This window comes from Spea bombifrons, chromosome 3, assembly GCF_027358695.1.
Source record: "Spea bombifrons isolate aSpeBom1 chromosome 3, aSpeBom1.2.pri, whole genome shotgun sequence".
Classification (NCBI taxonomy): Eukaryota; Metazoa; Chordata; class Amphibia; order Anura; family Pelobatidae; genus Spea; species Spea bombifrons.
This window is the reverse complement of record NC_071089.1, coordinates 105,568,564-105,588,589: the sequence shown is the minus strand read 5'-3', so window position 1 is coordinate 105,588,589 and position 20,026 is coordinate 105,568,564. Positions and strand designations below refer to the sequence as shown.

The following is a 20,026-nucleotide window of genomic DNA, read 5'->3' as shown; positions in this document are numbered from 1 at the left end:
AGAAAATAAAAACTTTTCCACTTAAGTCCCAGATTGTCTAGGTCATCATAAGCAGGCGGACGAGCAGTTGTTTCCAGCGCTGTATGCACTAACGCTTAAAAAAACAGCCTTTGCGCCTCATTACATGTCACGTGGGAATGAATTTTGTTCTTGTGATATTGTAAAGTACCGGGAGACAGCTACTTGCCTTTCAGAATACATTATCTGATAATAATCCCCTCGACAATAAACTCCCATTTCTCCATACCACCAGAGAGCCGTTTTTACTCTTGAGCCGTATAGATATAGTGCATAAGATAAAAAGCACAGCTGTTGGGCATTAAGATCAGAGAATGTGCATGCATTTATATCACTTTTAACGTGTTCTTTGTGATGCATTGGCGAGTTATTTTCTTTTTTGTATTACTTGCCGATGGATGAAGCAGATGGAATAGGCAGGGCAAATACGGTTTGATTGATACCATTAAGTCACCAAATCACCACGATAATATTCTCAAAACACAAAGTATGACTGTACCCTCACTTTACATCTCACTGATTAACACAAGCACACTTTAAGACAGACACATATATTCATATTCGCTATCTTGTCGTACATATTTATTATTTTTCAGCCACCGCAATAAGATTTCCGTCCCCAGTTTACATTTTTCTTGAGATGCTCTTAAATATAAAGAGAAACAATATTTTAAAAGTTTTTTTTTTTTTTGCTTTAAATGCAATCAAAGCTATTTAGCCAATAGCATCCTCGAAAACCATAGAAATTCATATTTGGTATTCTTTAAAATATGGATGTGATTTGACCATTTAGTCTCATATTCTTATAGTCTTTGAAATACAAATCAGGAACTCGACTTACGTGTGCAGGCAGTCGACTTGGGGTCGGATTCAGCTCTGTAAAAGCCCTTCTCGCACGTGCATTCAGCAGAGCTGTTCTGCAGGGAGAAGCTGTGAGGAGGGCACTTGGTGCAGTAGGTATCCGTCAGCAATGCCTTGTAATACCCGGGGCGACAGGCTGCAAGAAAGAGACAGCGTGATCAAAGGTGACCATGAGAACCTACAGAAGTCTACGACTATTAAACTATTCCTTCATGTACAGATGCTTTACAGAACATATTTTAATTGAATGCAAGACACACAGCAAAACTTTTAGACCTTTTTGAAGAGTATGTAGATTCCTTCCAACAGGGGAAGCGAGAAAAGGAAGAAACTAGAACAAAAACTGTCCTGTTTTGAATAACCTAAGCAACCACCAGCAACTTTATTATTATTTTACACAATGATCATAGATGATGATCATAGGGACCTTCTAGGCTAATGTGGATTTTTTTCTTTTTTTCTAAGGATTTCCATTACAATCTGTTCACCTATGTGCTCCAAGAGTGCTGGAGTGTGTTGGGCATAGCTGATCAGAATGCATTGGCAATTTGAAGTGATTTCGGGATGCCATAATAATTACATGATAGATCAGGGTCAGGTGGGCTCCTAGGGCAAAACTATTACAAGGGTCCCCTCCAATCTAATTATATGCATACCCAAACACACACCATGGTGCAAGCGCATTGGCAAGCCTTTGGCTGCTGGGAGGATAATTAGCTTACCTTTCTACAATTTTGTATTTTTTTTTTATTCGTACTAGAGGTAATCACATCACAATTGGCCTGAACGCATATACATGCCGATAGATATCCACTTAAGAGGGACACTGGCCATCTGAAACACCAGGAAAATGCCCAGTAGGCTGCTGCCCAACATCACCAGCAAATCGGGTGCTGTAGCATGAAGTCAGTGGATGGATATGCAGAAAAAAGTTGCAGAATCCAGCTGTCGGCCGCATTTCACGTTACCAGGTGGCCGCCAGCCTTAAAATGCCAGGGCTGCTTGGTCATCTCCAGTTCGGCCCTGGACATAGCCACACAAATACATCCCCACATGAATACACACGAACTCTGGCTCCTGCCTGCCTGTGGCTGCTGCGTACTAACCAGTTTAAGAACTTAGGTATCTGCTTTAGAAAAAGAATAATAAATAGTGATTATTCTCTTTAAGCAGATATTAGTTGCTAAAGTAATTTTATTTGTCACCCTGCCCAGAGTAGACATTTGAAGATGTCATTCATTCACATGTCCAGGACGGGACTGGCCCACCGGGATACCGGGAAATTTCCGGTGTTGACCAACACTCAAAACAGCCGCTGAGCGGCTGCGAGCAAGATTTAAAGCGGTCGTTGTGCGGCAGCCGGGCCACCTCCTTCGACCGCCGGCGCCTAATTAAATTAAAGGGGCCGGCGTGCACGCCGTCCCAAGTCTTAAAAGAGGTGGGACGAAGAGCTGAGACACGGCCATTGGGCGCCGCAGTGCGTGCATGCCAGCCCCTTTAATTTCATGAACGCTGGCCTCCACCCGCTGCCCCAGCAGACACCAGGGAGTCAGAAGCAGTGGTAAATTGGGGGTGTGTTATATGGGGGGCATAAGGCTTGCCTCCAGAAATGCCTTATAAACCCTATATGGAGGGCAGGTTGGCAAATAAAAGGAAATAAAAACAAAAAAATAGTTTTCTCAATCATATCTTTTACTAAATACGAATAAATAGTTTACATGAATTAATAAAGAAATAAAAGTTTCTTACAAGAATATCGTGAAGAATAATGTGATCAGTGTTTTGTTCCACTTTTTTTCATCTAAAAATGTTTGCAGTAGCAAATGTTTTGATCCCATTATGTGTAACGTATTTAATTTATTAGGGCCTTTTAACACTTTTGCTTTCTGGCATTTTAATACAAATGATGTCATAAAAAGAAGGTTTTATAGTTATTTGTATGGCAAATAGTGTGACTCGGGTATGTATAAGGGCTGCGTGTGGGTATAAGAGCTCGACCGCGAGATAAACTATATGGGGCTGGTCTCCAAATGTTTCCAGAAAGCCCCAGGCGAGAGTATGGAGCAAGAAGGGCGCATGACTGAGGGGACGACAGGCAGCCCTCTCCCCCCTCCCGTTTTCCTGTTTATCTGAAATTCTGCTGAGTCAGCTCAGGGGGCTGTCAGTTTATGTTGATTGACGGCCCTGGGCTGACTATGATAGGAGTGAATCATCCTACTGTGCTTAGGGGTGGGGGTCACTATATATATGGGAGCCCACCCCATTTAGGTCACTTTTTCAATTGACCTGAGAAGCTTTCCCTCCCTCCCACCCCTCTCTTTCTTTTAATTGTCTGTTCCTTGGCGGTTGGTTATCAAGCTGGCATAGAGCAAGGGTTAACCACCTTAGGTGTGGTTTTACCCGTGGTGCACAGGCCCTCGGCCTAAGTGCAGGACACTCCCTGGGCTTGTGCCTTGGTGAATCCTAGCAGTGACAATGGCTGCCGTGCAGGGGACGCCGGTGGTCTCTACGGTTTTACGGTTTTACGCCTGTGCCAGCCGGTTCGGTAGTTTCAGTCGTTGTTTACAATTTAGGGTTACGATGTGTAACCTGTACATTTGGTTTACAATTGTTAGTTTTAAGGCTTGCACGTGTCATAAGTAAGTCGGGTGGTGCGGCACGTGCATCGCTATATTATTATATGGTGTTTACATAATAAAGTTTATTTTCTATTAATAAAGTTATTTATATCTGTGTCACGGTGTGGAAGGCGTAAAGCGGACTGCACCGTGGCCTTATTTTTCCATAAGTTGACTATAATAAAGCATTATATTGTTTACTTTGTGTTTGTGTATTTATTTGGGAAGGGGGGTAAAAGAGGGCGACGCATTGGCGCTACCTCGGTCAAGGGCTGCATTTCATTCCCAGTCTGGCCCTGGGGAGTGGCATGGAGTTTGTTCACGTCTACTTCCCACTAACTTCCCTCCCACTTCACATACTAAAGGCGAACCCTCCCTCTACATGTGGCTACCATCCATTCACACAGCCCACCCCAGAAGAGGGAGAGCTCTGACTAGCTTATCCTAGGAGGTTCCCTTGCATGATCATTGACCCTGCTACACAATTTCACTTCACAGCCATTGGAGAGGTTTTACCCATTGACCCACCTCTCAATCACATGGTGGGTTTAAACTGACAACATTGTACAGGTCCAGATGACAGCTATCCCTAGGCCAGGTTATGCCGCAGATGAGTGAGGCGAGTAATATGAATGTATGTATACTTTTATTTATTAATTGCTAGCTGATGGATACACATCGGATGACAGATGCAGGAAGGAGAGCTTAATTAAAGAGAAGATGTTATTTTGAGATAGAAGACTGCAGGGGCCAGAGAGGTAATGATGAGTGATCAGTGATAAGATGCGGAGACAAGCAGTCTTATGAGCATTAAGACAGGGGTGATAGTGAAGTAGAGGAACATGTTAAAAGGCAGCATGCCCCCAGACACGTCTAAGAACATGCACTGCAGAGATGCATGGACTTCTCCAATTCAGTAAGATATAGGATTTTTAAACGACATTACTCATTAATTTTTAAATTTAGCTTTTCTTGAAAAGCAATCTCTGAGATGTCTCTTTTATCTGTCTCTCTCCTGGCTGTCCTTTTATCTGTCAGTCTCGGTACATTCACATTCATACTGTTCCAGCGAGTCCTCACACTCTCTGTATATGTCTCCTCGGTTGGGTGTGTGCAGACTGTCTCATCTCTGCCTGCTCTTTATCCATAGTCTTGCTTTCCATTCTGTCAATCAACTCAATAGTTTTGGTCCTGATTTTCCTGTCATTCTCCCGTGTGCTTTGTTTGAGACATGGATGTCTCTTTGTGTCAGCAGAGAATCAATGTGTGTGTTTTAAAGTGAGAGAATACGAAGCATGAATAAAATATTATTCCTCAGGGCGCAGGGTAAATATGGACCCCATCTTTACAGCAGTTGGCGACAAGACACAGCCAGGGTTGTATAAAAAATGGTTTCTGGTATCACCGTGGCTATAGGAAAGTCTACGTCAGCATCCATACAGACACTTGTGAGGGCTACATAGAGTAGAGTTCAAACCCAGAGTTCCCAGGTATAACTATAGTAAAAAGGTTGAGTCAGCAAGAACATTCCTTTGGTTGCTATGGCGATAAGCCCACTTCTCAAACTTTGCACCAGAATCACTTTTATACAAACTATAGACCCCCTGTTAGCATGCATTGGCCAGCATTTTAATGGAATCCCTGTAACGGCAAGGAAGCATTTTTTTCATGAAAATGTCAGCAATATTGTGTAATTGTACACAATATTTTCTATAATCAAAGCCACCATCTCTCAAGCATTATCACTAAATATTTAAAATGTTTCAGCCACCATATGCCGGGTGCATGTAAATTCTACTCTGGGAAGATATTTATATGCAAGTGCGGTGTAAAAAAAACACATGGATTTACATTTTGCGAAAGCACAGAGAGATATGGCCCACATTACAGCCATGACACATGGTTTCTTGGATACGGAAAAACGACATCAATAAAACATTGTCTCATTCTGCTTCGCTGGAAATCAAGGACACATTTCTACTGCAAAGCTCAACTTTGAGGGAGGAACCGAGAGGGGAGAAAAGATGGAAAATTGGAGAAATACAAAATATGGTCGACACTGCGTGCAAATGAGTTTGAGGGGAAATATGTTGTAGGTGTAACGACGGAAAATATATTGGCAAAATATACTTGGTGTTCTTGGAACAAGACAAAAAAATTGCTTAAACTGTAACGTGAAATTACAGAATAGCCCCTGTCTGATAAATATCATGGCATGCGGCTAAACTCTCATTTAGACTTCCTATTGATATCAGTATCATCTGCACCACAAATCAATCCTGACAAAATCAGCTCGTTGTACAACTCGGTCTGCTGCTTTCTGACTTTTAGTACCCAGCGTTTTGCTAAACAATCTAAACTGGCTGACACTTGGATCCCGGTATCTCCACTTTGGCTTAGAATTAAGTCAGGCGTCTGAGAGAAGTTTAACCAGTCAATTGTTCAAGGTGTCCAACTGAATTATAATATGACGTCAGTTTTGCCATTGTTAAGTCATCTTGAACTAGACATTATGGCACCCCTACTCTGAGTTACTAATTACTCCCCAATTGGTCCTATTACCCGGGTTTAGCTCCACTTTGTGTCACTGAGGGCAAACTCCAGGTTGTGGGAGTTGTGTTGCGGCATCCCTCACTCCCCCCATACTTCACCTTAAAAAATAGCATGTATCCCGTGATGTCAGTGGAATCATCTGCAACATCAACATTAGTGCCTACTGACATCAGCGCCAACCCCCCCCCGCCATGACAGTAGAATTGCCCACGAATGCCAGCAGGTCCACACACTGACGACAACAGAGCCTCCTACCTGCATTCTGCATGGGGGGCTACGGGTAGCCAGAGCCTGAGAGTTCCCTTTCTACTTGGTTTCCCCTCACCCTTCTTGCACAACTACATGTGTGGAAAGCTGCCTCCCTATCGAAGCTGTGTGTTCCTATACCTCTTACAACGTCAGCTCATGGTTCCACATTACAACAAGGAAACTGACAGCTCTTCCAGTTATTCCTCCTGTTTAATATGTATATGTATATATATATATATATATACATATATATATATATATATATATATATATATATATATATATATAAAATCCTGTACTCTTCTGTGGTGGTAACTGGAAATGCTCCAATACATACATGGAAATGAGACAAATGGAGCACTTTAATATGCATTTCTTAAAAGCAGGAAAGCACTGAAATCGATGGGAAGCGCTTTCCACGCATGTGCAAGGTAAGGTCTCCTTACCCCCCCTCATGACAATCATTGAGCCTGCGCTGGAGATGACTGGCAGTAAGCATATCACATGTCAGGAGATATGTTCAACTGAACACATCTTCTGCATTGACATTAGCTGAAGGTAAGGAAAGAGGCACATGGAAGACCCCCTTATTTGTAAGGGGGACACAATGTACATTTAAAGGGACCTCTCAGCTATTATACGCATTAAAGTACATGGAGTGTCCCTTTAACATAGTCTTTCTGTAAAAGAGTACAGAGAGAAGAGGTCTGTCTAGCACAATAACTGAAGACGCTACAGTCAGAGTACAGAGGACATTCACGATTCATGTTTTAGGCGACAAACTGGGTACATCTTCTGAAACTGGGTACCTAAAATGGTTTTGTTCAAACTGAGAGAATAAAGAGGCATAGATAGCCGCAGAAAAGATATTTTAGGGGGAGTTATATACATTGTTGCTTTTTGTAGTCTGTGTTCCTCTTCTCCAGATCAGTTACAGTAACAGCTACCATCGTTTTGCTGCCATTCCCACATGTCTTACCAGCATGGGACCTCGGAATATCCCTCACATTCGTAAAACATGGCTTAATTAACAGCGGAAGCTGAAACGGGTAGGAGGGGGCTGCTTTATTATCACACAGACATTATGTGTCTGTGCTAGTTTATGCTAGTTTATCACACAGCCACTTGTACTCGGGGCTGAGCAAACAAATGGTAACAAAGGAATATAAACAAATAACTTGGATGCTGTGGGTACCACCAACTTCTCAAATCAGCCATCCTATTAAATATTGAAGACCTACTGACTCATATCTGCTCTGCGGAATCAATAGCTTTCAGATTTAATGCTCCCGGACACAGAGCCAGGAATACAAATTTTAGAAGGTTTGTGTGAAAGGTGGGATGGAATTTAGGATTCAGCCTGTTCCAGGACAGGAGCTTCCAGTGAAAGACGCGTGTGTGGCTGGCATTAATGGGTTAATTATAGGGATTACCACATGCTTTAATATTTTATCATGAATCTGGATCACGTAAGTAAATATGCTGTTTGGTTTTTCCTTGCCGTATTGAATTTAATGCCTTGTAAACACTATACTTATCCAAACAGATGCACATGCCTGGCAGTAATGATATTGACAGCAATGTGTACATATTCTACTATAATAGTTGTAAACTAAAAGGTTTCTATTGTGGAATTCTCCAATAAATCTCAATACCAGCCGACAAAGTATTAGCAGAACTGACAGCACGACAATGAGCTATAAGGTAATGTGCTCGCCTGCTTGTGAAGGCTATTTTAAGTCTATGAATAAAATTGGGGAGCCGTTTTAAAGGATACTGATTGTCTGATGCAGGACTTAATGTAGTTAATGATGAAAGGCTAAGCAATCAATAGTACATTAATAAATAATTCAATGGCCTAGTGCTAGATCACGTGGTTTGGTGGTTACTATAATGCCGGTTCTAGAAACAAACTTTATAAAAATTACGTGCATCTATAAATATACATGAGAGACTCATACCTAATACCTGTATACTAATACAACACTATTAAAATGTTAATCAAATAAAGGAGATTTTTATCAAATATTTTATTTTCTATGTTTATGAGAATAATTCTTAAATGGCAATCGAAGTATAAAGAATATAAAATAGAAAATAAATGCGGACATTATGGGGATTAAGAGTAGGAAAGGGTAATCACCTCCAACTCTTCTGAACCAAAAGACATCTAGAACTAATTATTATATTAGGCTTTAACAGGTCGTTACCGCGTAACTATAATGTTCAGCATATTGTTTTCATTTTAACCATAATCTAAATATTTAAATATAATAAAGCCAAGAGAGTAAAATGTGAGTTTGCAGTATAGAGGAAAGGTGGCCTTCAAAGCGTAAGCGTTTTCTTCTTTTTTTTTTTTCTTCTTCTTCACATATTTAGTTTATTAACGGGCTATTTTAACTTAGGGCCTATACCAAAAAGTTATCTTCCTCCCCTTCAACCAAGTCTTACAAAGGCTGTTTAAATCAACCATGAGTATGCAGATCGATGGGCTAACATGGCTGACACAAGATATACACATTATGTGGACTTCCTAATATATATAATTATATATCCTCCTTATATCTTTGGTAGAACCAGGTTGCCCAGCATGAGGAAGAGGACCCCTGGGGTCAGAACCATATCAGGCCAAATAAGTATGTCACGTATGTCACATTTAACAGATTATAATTGTGTGAGAGCAAGTATCTATGTTGACCTACAAAGGATTTAACTATATTCTAGGAGGCGCTCAAAGTGAATGTGATGGTTAACTTTTTTGATGTTATTTTAACTAAGAAAGTGTTTCTCTTCAAGATAAGTATAGGAATGGACTAAGCATTTATTACAACTTAATGTCTTCAGTAAATCTGATTCCATGTCACATTTTATAGACATGGCTCCATGTCTAAGTCTCTGTCTTAATCAATCCTGCTGTATTATTGGTAAACAATAGTCTAGCATTTCTTATACCCAAGTATCCACATAATTACCTTTCTGGCTTCAGGACTTCATCTGTCTAATAACCTATATGGATTACTATGTTTTTATTGTCTAAAATCAATCCTACTGCACCAGTACATCCACTCAATGACCCCATGTCTCTCAATGGTTCAGTACTGTACAGTATTTTATATTTAACAGCGGCATGCGCTGATGAGGCCCTAGAAGGCCACCACACATCGCTAGGGCTGTTGGTTCCCTCATGTAGAGGAAACGTTCCTCGCATTTCAGTTTTAGAGTGCCCTTCTTGGACGGGCATGACGATGGAGATATTTTTTTTCTCTGTAAAGGCACAAGTGAGCAAAAAAACAATTTGTCGTGACTAGATGTAGACTCACATAAACATCTCCAAATGGAAACATCTGAAGAGCGGACTTCTAAGTATAATCAATACAGCAATATCCCTTTTGGCACGCGATGTGCTCCTTTATTCATTCTACAAGGAAGCACAAGAGCCCATTATACATAAAGGGCTCAGGAGCTCTGGATATAGTAATTGCTAGACCCTTGGTGAGGAGTCAGGGATCATAAGCCGAGTGCAAGGCATGGAATCTACCTAAGTTTATCGAAATAAAACTGTTTTTTTGGGACGTTCTAGCCCTATACACACATACGGTAATAATATACGTTCATTTGTTGCCAGTGCCCTCGCTCTAAGATGAAACGGCGAGAATGGCTTCCACACAGTACTTATTGGAAATGTTATGTAAATCATCAGTCCGACAGTCTGCCTCGTTAATGTAATATGACAAACTGAATTGAAGACCCAGACTTCTCTGTTTTATAACCATGTACTTTCCGGGTTTATATGACAGCTGAAAATTCACAGCAAAGCAAATTTAATGACGCCAGCTTCGTATTCTAGGTCCTTCAGCTGATAAATCATTTATTCAGATATGATTGAGTGCAGTAGAAAAACAGTATAGTTAATCCATTAAACAAGTAAAATATATCTGCGTATACGGTTGGCACTCGTCAGGGCACAAGAACCAAACTGTCACTGCTTTCCATAGCAAGAACAATAGGGATACATTAGGAGAATCTATATTTTTGAGTATATGTGACTTCATGGGAGAACGGAGGTGGAAGAATAGTCATAGGCATACACAAATATGTTAAAATGTACAATTATTTTTGTAAAAGAAGTGGTAATCTTCGGAAACTTTTCTTAACCTGCAATTTATTATCAGTAATATCAGTAATATCATGTTTCCTTTGTTTCCTTTATTTTGGGGCAGTTAGAGAGAGATGAATGATCTCCCCAACCAGCCCTGTTCCTCTAGCCGCGGTCAGTCCAGTCCGCCTCTGGAGTGAGCTAGCAGGGTGGCTGACACCGTTATCCATTTATGGACACCTTGCTGCCCCTGCTCCCTCGTTTTTACTTCCCCGTACGTGCAGAGAGCGTGAAAGTCTGCCTGCCTACTCCCGTCAGCGTCAGTGCACATATCATACACCCCTAAGACCGGGTCTGGGCACAGGTATACATACTGATAGTGGTACGACTGGGGAGATCAGTGATCTCGCTTTTATCTGCTAAACAGGGGTGCTACAGGTAGCCTGTTTTATTCACATGTTAGTGAAATGTTACCATAATCATCAAATTACCAAACAATAATCCAAACAGTAGTTTTTCACACACAGCTATTATTATAGCATTATGATCCATTGTTTAAGATAGTATTAGATATAAGAAATTATGAGGTCTGTTGAAAAGCAGAGTTAAGCAGAGTATAAATGGTCACATAGTGTATGGATAAAACAGAACAAATTCTGGGGATACAGCTTTAAAAATACTCTGTAAAGAGAATAAAAACCACAAATGGTGCAATAACGTTTAAAAGGTTTAAAACAGCCCCCACTAGTTGTGCCACACTCACAAGATTGTAGTAGGAACTGCGCCTTAAAGATAGCCTGTATCTTAGGAATCCTGAAGATTTACTGGAACTTTTTAAAACCACCTCAAAGTTTTAAAAACCGGTCATCTGCTGGATACAAACGGATGGTAGGCAGGCAGGGTATCTTCCAAAAGTTCTTTATTTAAAATAGCCCATTAAAAATGCTTAATGTTTTAAGAAACTAAGTCCAACGCGTTTCGTCATATGTTGACTTCATCAGGGACTAGTTATAATACATCAAGAAGCATGAGTTAACAAAATATAAACTAAAAACCCTTGCCCGCCCTCTCCTTAAATCATCCAATCTGTTCTTCTATTGGTCTAAAGTCTTCACGCCTCCTTTGTTTCAATTAGATGAACACAAATTTTCTTGTTTCCAGGTAGTAACCCTTTGCGTTCCAAAATATGTTCCAAAGTAGTGTCCATTATTTCTGAATGCCGTCTTTTTTATTGTAAAGTCCAGTTTAAATAGTTAATTGTTTGCACAATACTAGAATCTAAAATAAAGGAGATAGAAATAATAATATACATCCTATAATACATATACATGTTATTTATAGCTTTTGCAAACATCCAGATGCGGAAATTTAACTGAATTACCTAACCATCCCTGGATATTTTAGGGTTAACCACTATTAGTTCTTGACATAGAAAATTCATTGCTTCATTCAGAAATAAGTATCTACACTATTATAATGTATATACATATATAAAAAATATAAAAAATATAAACATAGTGTAGCAGGACCTCTTAGTGAGGAGTCACTCAAATGAACCCTTTCCTGACAGCCTGTGACATCACAGATATTGACCTAATTGGTCATAAACTATTATTCATGGAATTGGTTTATCGCACCAATTCAATTCTTTCCAAGAATGGCTTGTACATGAGTGCTTTATCCCGTCTTAAGGCGTACTTATTTCTAGAGGGAAAGGTCACAGTTAACAACCTGTTGGATCCGATGGCCTACTAAATTGATACAATTAAATAGCGATTATAACATGTAGAAAAAATAACAGAAAATAGACCCAATACATTTGATTTAGCATTTTTCAGTTTCGGTAATGATTTTCTCTCTCAGCCCTCAATAGAGTAAACTAATTAGAGTGAAGGAGAGATTTTTTCTGTTCCGATTATACAAAACATTAACTGCACTGTCCGGTATGATAAGCAAATAAAACTTGACATATCTGTCTTTTTTTTTGTTTTATCATATGAAAACAACAAGGCTTGAGCATTCATGTGTACGATGGCACCGCTCATAAGACGAGTGTATGTAGTTTGTAATGCAGCATTTAGTTACAAAAGAGTAGGAACAACACCTTTAATTCACAGTTATATCAATGCATATATGATACTTAATTCTAGCTTTGTCCAAAACATACAAAGTATACACTCAGCTGGCAACACTTGTTTCCAGCTACCTCCTATAATCTAATCTACTTGATTATACAGGGCTGCCATGACAGGAGGAATTCTCTGGGGTTTTCCCATCAGAGTATCGGGTCAGGGGCAGAAGACTCCTAACATGTAGCTGGAAAAGTTGGAAATATGTTTTATTTCAACTCACTTTCCGCCTATGGCTTAGCAAGGAAAGCAGTAAGTAAAAATACATTGTTTATTTAAATATCCACATATTGACGTTTGCCCGTGTACATATATAGTTACGCGAAAGTGATGGCCCTTCGGCACTCCTGCTGTTATTGACTATGACTCCCATGATGTGCTCACTAAAACGTCATATGGTCTCATGTGGAGAATTCAATGCCTTTAACCGCTTTGTGCCAATGGTTTACCGGCGTATATAAACAGATTCCCACATAACCAGGGTTTGTTTTTAGAAGTCCTTCCCTTCTGACGCTCATTTTATTCATATTTTCTTGTTTTTTGAGTGGCCCGAATATGTGGATCTGTGGCTGTGCTTGACAACTCTGGACGGTACTAAATGGTAAATAATCTATTTTTACAACTGGCATCCTTTGGGTGATTTTTATCGTTCACCTCACTGCATTGGATAGACTTCATACCTTGGGTATTTAGGAGTTTTTCATGACTTAACCCATTTATTCCACACACCTGTAGACTGTAAAATGCTGTCATGTTTTGTACAACATTCCTCACAAAGCTACGCTTATTTACTCCCGATGTATTCTGCTCATATTAGCACATTTCTGCAGTTATGATATTTCCTAAAGGAACGAACAAATTACTTTTTATAACGCGCGTTGGATAATCTTTATTTATCCCTACGAGGCAGCAGATTCTGAAAGATACTGGCCCACAGCACAAAGAAATAAACCTAGTGTATCTCGTTGTCAAAAGCCTTGCTCCTCAAGGTATGTGGATGGCGGCCAAGCATGTCACATCACGGAGGACTGTCTCTTTTATATTAAAACACAATCTCTCCCCATAGATCCCAGGCACGTTTTGTGCTCTCCATAACACATGAATAACCAGCCTTCAGATTTCCACACACAATTCGTTGCCTCTATTAGACTTTCCACATCCCCGCAGAGAAGAGAATAATAGAAGCTTGTCAAGATATCATGACAACTCAATAAGCGGAGGCCGGGGAAGACAAAGGCTCAAAGCACGAGCAGATAACCTGCTGACTGCTTCCTGCGCAGGCATTTTTCTAAATTTGTTTGGTCAGAACATTAACTAGATTCTGATGAGACAAAAACATATAAGGAAGTCTTTTTCACTGTTGTGTGAAAACAAAGTTCTCTGACCACATTCTAAAATGGGAATATTTTATACAAATGCCAATTTTCAGTATTTGCGTACCACCTGTGTTAAAATAAAGATGCAATAAATCATGTCAAAAACATTCTGATGACACTTTCGGTGTTATCGGGTGTGAAGTAGTGAAAAGGGGAAGCCCATGATATGAAGTGCCCATATGTCATGTGAACTATCTTTACGTGTACCTGTCTCTACTGGGGTACAACACATTTTTGAGTCTCTTCTATGGGAAATCGCTCTTACGCAAGGATGAAGCCTTGGCTTGGAGTACCTTATGCTCTTGGCAGCTTTGACAGGTGACACAATTTGGACACAAGAATAGAGAAGCCCAATTAACAAATCAATAAATCAGGACGGGAATATATGGTGCGTTTTCAACAGCAGCTTTATTTTTGAAGGGAAATGATGCCATTATGCAGGGACAGAATATAGGTCTGAAACCATGTAGTAGAGGACAAGCCTTGTAGTGCTTCAGCCGTAAGTGCTGTATCATAAAGATGCTATGTCCATGATTTGAGATACCACATTTGGCATGTCTCTGCTGTGTGTCTCTATGTTTTTATTCTATCTTGTTTGTTTTGCATACCATGTCTTGCCACGTGTGTCTGTGTGTCTGTGTCTTACTGTGTGATATACACCTTATTGAAATATTCAATCCTTCTATACAATTTTGTTGCTCCGAAACATACTTTAGTATTCAGAAATTGCTCTTCTAAGATGAACTTTTCTGCATATATTTGAAAATAAAAGGAATACGTCTAACCCTGTACATCATCAGTGTGAATGTCTGCAATTTATCAATACAGTGATTTTAATACAATCTACAAAACCAGATTCAAGAAAATGCAGTGTATTTTTAAGGTGAAAGAGTTGTGTTTCCCCTCACATCCCAGCAGGGCCGGCCTTAGGGGTCTGCGACCTGTGCAGCTGCACAGGGCGCCATGGCAACAGGGGCGCCTGCCCGGGACTTAAATTAAAACATTGTGTTTTTGTTTTTTTACTTTATTTAACATCCTCCATGTTAAATAAAGTTTTTTTGTAACTTTATTTAACATGGAGGATGTTAAATAAAGTTAAAACAAAACAAAACAATGTTTTAATTTATGTCCCGGGCAGGGGAAGAGGTGGTAGATAGTGAGAAGGGGCAGAGGGGGGAAGGTAGTGAGAAGGGGCAGAGGTGGTAGATAGTGATAAAGTGGGATAGATAGTGAGAAAGGGGAGTTTTGTTACAAGATTTTTTTCCTTCCTATTTTTGGGATGGGGGGGCGCCAGAGGAGTAGTCCGCACAGGGCACCAGAACACCTAAGGCCGGCTCTGCATCCCAGAGATGGCCAGCCAGGGGCACACTCATCACTAGCACGTCCGAGGGCCAATGCAGTCTTCTTTCCCTGTTCTTGCGTTGGCGAAAGACAAAGCCAGTAAGTGAAATTACCATCCAGCGCAAACGGTGCAAGCTATTTTTTAAAATCTTGCCTCACACAAGATGTTTTAATGAAAGAAGTAATCTCTAAACTTCTCTAGAGTGTAAGCTTCTGAGCCGGGCCCTCTCTACCTAATGTATCGGTTTGTCTTAATCTGTCAATTCTAGTTTTGTCATGTATGGACTGTAACAAGTGCTGCATAGCTTGTTGGCGCTATATAAATAAAAGATAATAATAATATTAATATAAAATGCAAAAATATAATTTAATATTTAATTTAATAACAAATACTAAATAATGGATTGCCATATTGGATAGTGGCAATGGAATATATCCCTTTATTGTACAAGGACAAATTGAAAAAAAATGTATATAGACATGTAACCATGGTTTGTTTTAAGGCAGAATGTGTCATGTACGGGAAATTAGGGAACGCGGGCTTATTTCTATTTTCCGTATTCCTCTGCTCTCAGGTGTACGCTGCCCTTACATGTACAGGTGCTCCTTAGAAGTTTCTTATCTGTAACTGTGAGACTAAGCAGCTGCAGAGGGACCGCAGAGCCACCTGCACTGTCAGAGCGCATCACGATCAGGGAGGAAACTGGAGCTTCTTCTCCATAGAAACACAACCGAGAGCATCTCTGGGAGCAGACCGGGGAAAGCTAGAATAAAAATCCCTGGCACAATACCAGGCATAAAGCACAACATATCCAGTCATACAGAACTATTTACATTTATTTGGTTTTCTAAAATCACTAGGTAATAAAACTGATCAACGTCACAAATAAAGTACCTTAATGTTAAAAAACATTATTTTTATTCAAGCAGTGTTTATGTCACCAGTGTATTCTGTAATTTTTACAATATTCCTATTCTAGGTCACAATGTTTTTTGATGGATTCCTGTTATACATTTAGCTTGACGTTATGTTTGTCTGTTTCTTTAGTTCTGGACTTTGAAATTAATGACGCGACATTAAAGGGACACTCCAGCCATCATATGTACTTATCATATAATAGCGGAAATATAGGATAAAGCACCCTGTGAAATTCACAAAATGTATTTAGCAAGAGATTCTGCTACCGGAAGAACTTGGCTGGCCCTGTATGATGCATGGTGAATGAACATGTTGTCTTTAATTGTTCCAGCGACCTTAAACGTGTCTGTGATTATATAACTTGATAAAGACCTCATTGTGAGGTCGAAACGTTGTTGCTGTTGTCCTTCAATAAATCTGCCGGAGCTGGAACCCTTGAGTGTCTGGAGCCCTTATTTAATGTGATTATATTTGTGTGAAAAATATGATGGGGTTATATTAAAAAATAATAAAGATAATCATTTGTAATAGTGCCACGGATAGTATAATAAGAGAATGGTAAGTATATTAAAATTTTATTTAAGAGGCTATTACGCATATTGAACAGAACCGATGGAACCCAGACACACCTTGTAATAATTACTTTCTACGTAAACTGTGTTCCAATGGATGGATATTTGATTAATAAAGATAGCAGAATGTCCAGCTACAACTAGCAACAAGACATTATTTTCTCACCAAAATAGCATTTCTAGTATTTTTAAGCTCATGCCGGAACAGCAATTAAATTTGATGGCCTTTCGTGACGTCTTCAAGTTCATAAACTCAGATGTTATTGAGATACGTGCCTCACGAGTATAAGTGTACTTTTTAAAATTTTATTTCTGGAAGTGTGTTTGTAATTATATTTCTCTGTGAAGGAGAGGATAATTTGTAGGCTGTGATAACTTTTAATGCAGTAATATTAATCTAATGAAGCGTACTAAGTCCTACAGACTACTGAAAATATGAGGGCTATAATCATTCATCAATTCTCAAGGCATTTTCTTGTTAAGATAATGGAGCAGCAAGTTGAATAAATAAGCCACAAGTAGAAATTACAATCTGACCGTATTATTACTGTAGCTTCCACTCAAATGACATAACATATGGAAATGACTTGGCATCTCCCATCAGTGTATTAGAAATATATAGTTGTGATATTCCTTCTGGTGTTTTACACCATCCAACCTCACAGAAGGAACATGGGAACTGGGACTTCTCCTGTTGGTACTAACCAATTCCTTAATGTCAACCGAAGAAAAACTGCACTGAAGAAAAATAATTCACTAAATCATTAACAGAAAAAATTTTGCATGATTAAGTCGTTAGCTTTTTTCTGTTTGTTTTTTTTAGCTCCTACCATTTATATAGAGCTATAAGGACTTGTCAATAAGGGCTTTAGCGGAACTTCTGACATGGCATGGCTTGTGATTTTAACTGAGCCTCCACTATAGTGTTTTTTGTATTCTTGTGCATCCTCGTGTCCTTATGAGTAAAAAAAAACGTGGGCAGTAAAAACATCACCTAAAACATCTGTTTCTTACATTCGGATGATCCGGCACTCAAACCCAATGTCTTATTTGGTGTGGCTTATCAAAAGCGGAGGGTTTTGAGTCAACTCAAATTTAGTACTTTGATCCTCATAAGCATCCAGACGTTAATTTCTTCTATGGGAGAGTCCAGTCTGACTCGCCATACAAATCTCATTGTCTGTCCCCGGCTCAGTCCATGCAGTGCCACAAGAGCATTGTGTAAATGGCAAAGAACATATGATGCTGATATAGGGAAATCTGCATTTCTGTATGTAGTTCCTTTCTCATCAAAATATTCACAATGGCAAATGTTTCAGAATTTAATTTCTTATTCTAATCTATTTGATGCACTACTTTGGGGAACGTACACAGAAAATTTAATTGGTAGAATTTTCTTTTCCTTAATGTAGCTTTCCAATGCACAGTTGTATATTATCGACTTGACATACATATATACATATACATATTGTCTAGACATCCTTGATTGTTTATAGATTTCTCTCCATATTCATATGTTCAGAATCAGTTGCATATCATAATCAATAAGTAGCATCCGTATTTAAGACTCCGGATGGAATGCTGCCTTTTTGCAAAGTATAAAATAGATATTTAACAGATTCATCATTTTTCTGTATTTCACCTGATCAGTGATACTTACCCACTGTGAAAACCATCACTGCAGGCTAAGAAGTAGATTGCAAAAGGGCAACTAAGACGTTAAATAAGAGGGGTAAATATAAACTAATCATTCCAGCAGACTGGAGGCTAAGGGCAGAAGGGAAATTCTCTGGTAGTTAGAAGAGGCAACCTCAACAAGGTCTTAAGCTAGTATATGGCTGCACCAGGCAATGTCAACATCAGAACATGGGGAAGTAAAGATGCTGGGAAGAAGGAGTCAAGTGACTTAGTAAGTTGTTGTGGGTTAAGGTCATGGGGGTTTGTGTGTGGTTTTGCAGCCCTTTAGGTGAAGCATGGGTGGGAAGGGGTGTATTTCAAGGCTGAAAGTTAGGGACCTAGAGAAGAGTATTTTGGAAAATTGGGAAATAGTACAGAGGTGAGAAAGGATCTCACTTGGGGTAAGTGGTCCACTGTGTGAGAACAAAGGATGAGGTGAGGGACAGCACTTGGAAGTCTCCTGGAATTAGCATGTGATGTCAGAGGACGAGACTGAGAGAGTCATGCAACAAGGTGGTCTATATTTTAGTATTTTATATCAGGGCAACTTAATGCAATTTGAGGAGAGAAGGAATTGTTAGCATAGACTGAAAGGAGCAGTGGGAAAAAGAGGAGGATTCACGCCAGAGAGTCATAGGCTTGGTACGGGTAGATTATATCTTGGCTTTTCCGAAGACGCACGCAATGGCAGCACCCTGTGCATTATAATCAGTATAGTCAGGGCTTTAGGACAGACATTCCCTTTATTTCACAGCAGAAGCTGGATATTCAACAGATCAATACTTCTTCTAATTGGTCTGCTTCCTATATGTCAGCTGAGATCCAGTCAATGACACTCATCCAATGTGAAAAAGCGGCAGTTTGTGACAGTCTGTCCACGGACCAGAAGACAGAATAAAGTAACCCTATCTTCACAGACTTTAGCTGTCAACTAGACTCTACCTCAGCAAATTGTCTAACATGAATCATTCTGTGTTTGTTGCTGGAACATAATTAACCCTTTCAGATGTGGAGGGCTAATGCTCAATATGTTTCATTTCTTCCCCACTGACCCTATAAGATGAATTGGCTAAGGTTAAGTAATGAAAACAGACCAGTTATCAAAATTATATTCATGCGTCTTACAATATGTGTCCTGAGCCAAGTAAATGTGATCATATTTGAAGGTGAATTAAATTTAACGGTGTTTATATTATAGAGGTTTTGCTTCCCCTCAAGCGTTTGTTGGGGGCCATTTAGTAGAGGGATGCATTCATCTACTGGGCACAGGGTAAGGCTCGTTCAATGGGAACTCCAGTCAACCACTGGAGAGGTAGACGTTGGTAGTAGTGATTGGGGTATACCTTTTAAATACCATCTCTCCCACAAATGGAACATCAGCTTTAGATTCCACATAGAAACAGTAACATATTTTAACCCTTTCAGTGCCAGATAGGAATACAATACTGTACAACGCACATCTCTCTCTCACAAAAAACTGATGTGCTTTTAGAGAAGGGTTAGTGTTTTGTCTCCGTAGCAGCAATTACTGCATTTAATCGACATACACCCAGGACTCATAAATCTATGGAGCTGGCAGGATTTTGTCCTACTTTTGATTGTATGTTTAAGAGCGCA

The 20,026-nt window shown here is 39.6% G+C and overlaps 1 protein-coding gene across 1 annotated transcript in view; it reads right to left on the bottom strand.

Annotated features, from left to right (window-relative positions):
• The window catches only part of LOC128482805 (ephrin type-A receptor 3-like), a 93,740-nt gene that overhangs the window by 53,552 nt on the left and 20,162 nt on the right, over positions 1-20,026 (bottom strand). Inside the window, exon 4 of the mRNA XM_053458719.1 lies at positions 860-1,015. Within this exon, the coding sequence (XP_053314694.1) occupies positions 860-1,015 (156 nt within the window). The remainder of the gene's footprint in view (positions 1-859; positions 1,016-20,026) is intronic.